This window comes from Mandrillus leucophaeus, unplaced genomic scaffold (assembly GCF_000951045.1).
Source record: "Mandrillus leucophaeus isolate KB7577 unplaced genomic scaffold, Mleu.le_1.0 Scaffold496, whole genome shotgun sequence".
Classification (NCBI taxonomy): Eukaryota; Metazoa; Chordata; class Mammalia; order Primates; family Cercopithecidae; genus Mandrillus; species Mandrillus leucophaeus.
This window is the reverse complement of record NW_012105320.1, coordinates 1,179,227-1,186,541: the sequence shown is the minus strand read 5'-3', so window position 1 is coordinate 1,186,541 and position 7,315 is coordinate 1,179,227. Positions and strand designations below refer to the sequence as shown.

At 45.1% G+C, this 7,315-nt stretch overlaps 1 protein-coding gene across 1 annotated transcript in view; it reads right to left on the bottom strand.

Annotated features, from left to right (window-relative positions):
• Nucleotides 1–7,315, bottom strand: part of CHEK2 (checkpoint kinase 2) — a 64,986-nt gene that overhangs the window by 12,307 nt on the left and 45,364 nt on the right. Inside the window, exons 7-8 of the mRNA XM_011995735.1 lie at nucleotides 3,446–3,507; nucleotides 353–452 (exon numbers count right to left, since the gene is read on the bottom strand). Of these exons, the coding sequence (XP_011851125.1) occupies nucleotides 353–452; nucleotides 3,446–3,507 (162 nt within the window). The remainder of the gene's footprint in view (nucleotides 1–352; nucleotides 453–3,445; nucleotides 3,508–7,315) is intronic.

The following is a 7,315-nucleotide window of genomic DNA, read 5'->3' as shown; positions in this document are numbered from 1 at the left end:
TGGCCAGATCTCAGCTCACTGCAAGCTCCGCCTCCCGGGTTTACGCCATTCTCCTGCCTCAGCCTCCCGAGTAGCTGGGACTACAGGCGCCGGCCACCAGCCCGGCTAGTTTTTTGTATTTTTTTTTTTTATTAGAGACGGGGTTTCACCATATTAGCCAGGATGGTCTCAATCTCCTGACCTCGTGATCCGCCCATCTTGGACTCCCGAAGTGCTAGGATTACAGGCTTGAGCCACCAAGCCCGGCCTCTCTTCTGAGTTTTAATCGATGGTCCCTCAATTTCTGCCTAATTCAGGGAGTAATTCAACTAAAAGAAAGTCATCTGTCAAAATAATTGAGGGCTTCTCTTACCTGTACAGCCAAGAGCATCTGGTAAAAATAGAGCTTGCAGGTAGCTTCTTTCAGGCGTTTATTCCCCACCACTTTGTCAAACAGCTCTCCCCCTTCCATCCTGAAACACAAAGGCAAGGAAAGGGATTCATTCCCTGGGGGGAAATGCACTTGGACAGAAGATAATAAAACAAACAAAACAAATTCATTAAGACAAGCAAACAGTTGACATTTTTATTCACTTTTGACTCCCATTTTTAAAACTAATGAGGTAATAAGCCTTATTCACAATCAGATGTGCCAGTTGGAAACTAAGGAACGAGATGAAAGAAGTGGGCATTGGAGGCACTTGGGGAACTTTAAAAAATCCGATTCAGTAGCTTGGAAGTGGGGCCCAGGAGTTGCTTTTGGTTTTTTGGGGTTTTTTGAGACATTTGCTCTGTCACCCAGGCTGGAGCGCAGTGGTGCAATCTTGGCTCACTGCAACCTCCACTTTCCAGGTTCAAGTGATTCTCATGCCTTAGCCTCCCAAGTAGCTGGGATTATAGGTATGCGCCACCAAGCCCAGCTAATTTTTGTTATTTTTTTTAGTAGAGAGACAAGGTTTTGCCATGTTGGCCAGGTTGGTCTCAAACTCCTGGCCTCAAGTGATCTGCCCACTTTGCCCTCCGAAAAGTGCTGGGATTACAGGTATAAGCCACTGCACCCAGTCAGGAGTTTGCATTTTTATCACACACCACAGATGATTCTGAGACTGATGTACAAGAGCAAACAGAAATTTACAAACAGACAACCAGGATCTGAACCCCAACTCTACCATTTCCCAGATTTTGGACTTTGGGCAAGCTATTTAACCTGTCTGAGTTTGTTTCTACCACTTAAAAAATGGGGATGATACCATCTACCTTGATGGTTGTTATAAAAATTAAGACATAACTGATGTAGGAAAAGCTCCTGGCACTGGTGCTTGGCAAGGTTATTCTTTTATTTATTTATTTATTTATTTTTAGATGGAGTTTCACTCTTGTTGCCCAGGCTGGAGTGTAATGGCACGATCTTGGTCATCGCAACCTCCACCTCCCGGGTTCAAGCGATTCTCCTGCCTCAGCCTCCTGAGTATCTAGGATTACAGGCATTCCCCACTATGCCTGGCTAATTTTGTATTTTTAGTAGAGCCAGGGTCTCTCCATGTTGGTCAGGCTGGTCTCGAACTTCTGACCTCAGGTGATCTGCCCACCTCAGCCTTTTCAAAGTGCTGGGATTACAGGCGTGAACCACTGCACCCAGCCCTGTCTTATCACTTTTATTAAACTGTGTTAACTAGATTCAGTCAGGTAACAATCTCCTATTTGATAGCAGTAGATATTCCTTTAAGATCCACAAGGGGCTGCAGGCTCTCCTAGTGCTGTGACCAGGGGTGTTGTTTACCATATAGTCTTTTTTCATATGTTTTTTGAGACAGTCTTGCTCTGTCCATCACAGCTCACTACAACCTCTGCCTCCCAGGTTCAAGTGATTCTCCATGCCTCAGCCACCCGAGGAGCTGGGACTACAGGCATGTGCCACCATGCCTGGCTAATTTTTGTATTTTTATTAGAGAGGGGGTTTTGCCATGTTGGCCAGGCTGGTCTTCAACTCCTGGCCTCAAGGGATCCGCCCACCTCAGCCTCCCAAAGTGCTGGGATTCCAGGTGTGAGCCACCACACCCAACCTGTTTTCTATATGTCTTAATGATCACCCTGCATAGATACCATTTGCCAACTAGGAGCAAAGCATTCTGTGCCTGCCACAATAGCTGCTCCTAGAAACACTTAATATTTATGCAGGAGCAGATATCAAGACAGCTATCTTGCAGAAATGAGACAGGAAGTTATTCTGATTACACCAAATAACACAAGACATTATCGCCACTGAAATAAACTACCAAAACACTGAGAGATACTCAGAAGCCACCATGCAACCTGGTCCTGGGTTGAAAGGACCTGCGTAGAAAGGCCTACCCAGGTAGATATTTCACAGTAGAGTCGTCCCTCAGTATCTAGGGGGAATTGGTTCCAGGAGCCCTCTCAGATACCAAAATTCATGATGCTCAAGCCCTTTATATAACATGGCATAAGATTTGCATATAATCTATGTATATCATCCCATCTACTTTTTTTTTTTTTTTTTTTTTTTTTGAGGCAGAGTCTCACTCCCATTGCCCAAGCTGGAGTGCAGTGGCACAATCTCAGCTCACTGCAACCTCTGCCTTCCGGGTTCAAGCGATTCTCCTGCTTCAGCCTCCTGAGTAGCTGAGATAACAGGTGTGTGACACTATGCCCAGCTAATTTTTGTATTTTTTAGTAGAGACCGGGTTTCACCATGTTGGCCAGGCTGGTCTCGAACTCCTGACCTCAGGTGATCCACCCAACTCGGCCTCCCAAAGTGCTGAGACTACAGGCATGAGCCACCGTGCCCGGCCCTGGATACTTTAAATAATCTCTAAACTAATTACGAAACCTAATACAATGTAAATGTTATGTAAATAGTGGTTCTACAGTACTGTTTAGAAAATAACAAGAAAAATGTCTGTTCATGTTTGGTACAGATACAACCATCCATTTTATTTTCCTAAGTATTTTCGATCTGAGGTTGGTTGAATACACGGATGTGGAAACCCACAGTTATGGTGAGCCAATTATAACAATATTGCCCCATGGTGAGTACACACATGTGCCAGGTGCTCTGCTGGGGGATTTCCATCCCTCAAAGCATCTAATTCATACAAGGACTCTGCATGTGGGGGCTCATTATAATCCCCATTTAACACTAGGAAGACGAGACTCAGAGAGGTGACATAAACTCACCCATGGGTGGTCAGCTAGTCAACTGCAGAGTGGCGTTCAAGCCCAGGTCACAGATCCAGGACCTGGAGTCCCAACCACCTATCTTTGGAAACATTGGAGGGTTTTTAGGGTTGACATTAACTCCCTACACACAGACTTTGTGAGCCCCACTACTACGTACATACATTGAGGTCCCCGAGGATGAGAAAGGTAAGCCTACATTAGATTCTTTGGTGGCTTTATAAGCATTTGAATGGGAACAGAAAGTTGTAAAAAGTTTACTACTTACAATTCCAAAACAATATAATAATCTTCTGCATCAAAAAAGTTTTTAATCTTGATGATGCAAGGCTAAGAAGAGGGGGAGAAAAAAGGGAAAGTAGTGAGAAACTCCCAAGAGGAAAACCACAAGAGCTTAGAACTGTCTGCCCAGAGGGACAGGGAGGCCAAGACCAGGCATTTGGCCCCCTGCCTCCAGAGGCTTGGAAGTTCAATCAGGGGAGAAGGCAGACAGAATCTAGCCGACTCCTCAGTGAGAACATGCAAGAAATTTTCCACCTCACCATGATGGTGAGAGACTAGTTCATATTTCATATGCAAGGATGCTACCTGGGAATGAAGGCTGGGTCTCTTCCCAGTCTTCTTCCTCACTGCCCCAGAGCAGAGGTACTGGAGGACAGCCTAAGGAACCCTGAGGGAGACTGACAAGTAGCATGAATAAAAGCGGTCAAGTAGGAGCCCAGCCATGCTGCCAAACAAGGGTTATTTAAGCTCCGGGCAACTGGAATCTCCAGGCAACTGGACCCCATGGAACAAGATCCTACCATTTTTTGAAGGAAGAGGAAAATTATAATTTTATAAGAACTCTAAAACACACTTGGGCGGGGGGGGGGGCAGAGAGACACAGAGGGACAGACAGACAGATACACACACACATACACACACACACACCCCCCCCATGGCTGACAGTTCCTGACCGCTGATCAATGCAGGATGCATGGAAGAACACTGAGGGTAAGGGAGAGAGTACTGCACATTTTAAAATGCCTATACAATATCATGACTTTACACTTAGCGTACCTATTTTTTTATTATTTTTATTTTTATTTCTTTTTTTTTCTTTTTTTTGAGACAGCCTCATTTTCTTTTTTTTTTTGAGACAGAGTCTCACTTTGTCATTCAGGCTGAAGTGCAGTGGCGCGATCTCAGCTCACTGCAACCTCCACCTCCCAGGTTCAAGCGATTCTCCTGCCTCAGCCTCCTGAGTAGCTGGGACTACAGGCTGTCTCTTATACACATCTAGATGTGTATAAGAGACAGGGATAGTACACACAGCATTCAAGGTAATGGCATTACCTCTGGGTAGGATGGGGAAAACATAAACAGGCAGCTTGAGTTATATGGTCAGGTTTTTGTGTTTTTTGTTTTGTTTTGCTTTTGTTTTTGTGACAGGCTCTCACTCTGCTGCCCAGGCTGAAGTGCAATGGGGTGATCATGGCTTATTGCAGTCTCGACTTTCTGGGCTCAAGTGATCCTCCCACCTCAGCTTCCCAAAGTGCTGGGATTATAGGCATGAGCCACCATGCACGGCTGTAAAAAGTACCTTTTAAAGGAGAATAAAGCCAGGAGCTGTGGCTCACGCCTGTAATCCTAGCACTTTGGGAGGCCAAGACAGGCAGATCACCTGAGGTCAGGAGTTCGAGACCAGCCTGCGCAACATGGCGAAACCCCATCTCTACTAAAAATACAAAAATTAGCTGAGCGTGGTGGCGGCTGCCTGTAATCCCAGCTAGTCTGGAGGCTGAGGCAGAATCACTTGAACCCTGGAGGCGGAGGTTGCGGTAAGCCGAGATCACGCTACTGCACTCCAGCCTGGGCAACGGAGGGAGACTGCATCACATACATACATACATACATACATACATACATACATACATACATACATAAACAAATAGGAAAGAAGAAAAGCCACACATAGAAAAGGAACAGAGAGAAGGAAAAATGGGAACTGCTTGGTTCTGGTTGGCTTCATAATGGGCAGTGCCAGTACCTATCCGAAAATGGGTGGGGTCTGGAGCTAACAGAGCATGAAGAGATACCGGATAGTCAGAACCAGTGTGAATTATCTCCTCTAGTGTCCACTACCTCCAGGGTCATTGACTGTGGCTATCACAGCTAAAAGGGTCTCTCTACCAGGAATCAGAAGCTACTAACCCACACCTTCCATTTAGGTCACACTGGGAAAGCAGTTCAGGGAATTAATGATCTCTGTCACTCTCCAAGTGTGTTGTCTGTGCTGAAAACTTTAGGAGCACGTCTCATTAAATTATCACACTGACCTTGTGACATAAGTATTCTTACTGTCTTCATTGTACAGCTGAGGAAACGGGGGTTCCAATAAGTAAAATAAACTTTTCAAATGACTTCTCAGTTTCTTTGATAGTACTGAGATAGGAACCCAGGTCTGTCTCCACACTAAAGTCACGTGAGGGAAGGAAAGGACAGCGCTATCTGTGCTTACCACTGCCTGGGTCCACAAAACAGCCTGGCATGATAAGTGTTCAAAAACTCTCCATATCAATCTCTGACTGCAAAGTTCCGGCTCTCTTGGCCACTAGACTCTACTTATTGTCCCCAAGCATCAAAATGCACTCATGAGCCCATGTTTAATTCCCAAGAGTTCCATGTGCCCTTGTAAAATGCAAATAAATATGTCTAGAAATCTTTTTTAGGGTTTTGAATTCTTCTCTATTGCACTGGACACCGGATTTGTACAAATGTTGTGTTTGAAGATCATCTGACATCAGAGAAAATTCCCTGAGCATTTGTGTTTATCTTTTTTTTTTTTTTCCTGAGACGAAGTCTTGCTCTGTTGCCCAGGCTGGAGTGCAGTAGCACAATCTCGGCTCATTGTGAGCTCTGCCTCCCGGGTTCAGGCCATTCTCCTGCCTCAGCCTCCTGAGTAGCTGGGACTACAGGCGTGCACCACCACGCCCGGCTAATTTTGGTATTTTTAGTAGACAGGGGGTTTCACCATGTTGGCCAGGTTCGTCTTGAACTCCTGGCCTCAAGTGATCCACCCGCCTCAGCCTCCCAAAATGTTGGGATTACAGCAGTGAGCCACCATGCCCGGTGGGCATGCCTATTGTTTTTACGATAAAAAGGACAGAAGACAGTTAAGCTCAGTGGGTAAATAAAAGATTTGGTGAGTATTCATCAGCACAGAGGAGGATTGTAGTTATATCAGAATTAAAAAGAGCCATCAGATTTTTTGGTTTTAGATTCAAAAGAGTGGTAAAACTTGCCAGATTGATCTTCCTACAATGTGTATTTCATCATATTCATCACTCATCACTCTGATTAAGATCCTCCAATGGAACCTTCCCACAATATATGAATGAATGCCCAGTTTTCCCACCATAGATGGGTCTTGGAAGCATAATGTTGAATGAAAAAGGCAAGTCACAAAAGACTTCAAAGAGTATGATACAAGTCGAGCATCACACATACAAAAATCTAAAATCTGAATGATCCCAAAATCCAAATCTTTTTTTTTTTTTTTTTTCCTGAGACAGAGTCTCACTCTGTCGCCAGGCTGGAGTACAGTGGCGCGATCTTGGCTCACTGCAACCTCTGCCCCCGCCAGGATTCAAGCAATTCTCCTGCCTCAGTCTCCCGAGTAGCTGGGATTATGGGTGCCTGCCACTGCGCCCGGCTAATTTTTGTATTTTTAGTAGAGACACGGTTTCACCATCTTGGCCGGGCCGGTCTTGAACTCCTGACCTCGTGATCCACCTGCCTCAGCCTCCCAAAGTGTTGGGATTACAAGCGTAAGCCACTGTGCCTGGCCCCAAATCTTTCTGAGAGCTGACACAACACTCAAAGGAAATACTCATTGGAGCATTTGGGATTTCAGATTTTTGGATCTGGAATGCTCAACCAGGAAGTACAATGCAAATGTTCGAAAATCCAAAAAGATTCAAGATCCAAAAATCTCTGGTCCCAGGCATTATGGATAAGGGACACTCAATGTGTACCATTTTTATAAGGTTCAGAAACAAGCAGTAAAACTGTATTATCTAGGGATACATATATATATGTGGCTTTAGAAAAGCAAGGGGCCGGGCGCGGTGGCGCACGCCTGTAATCCCAGCACTTT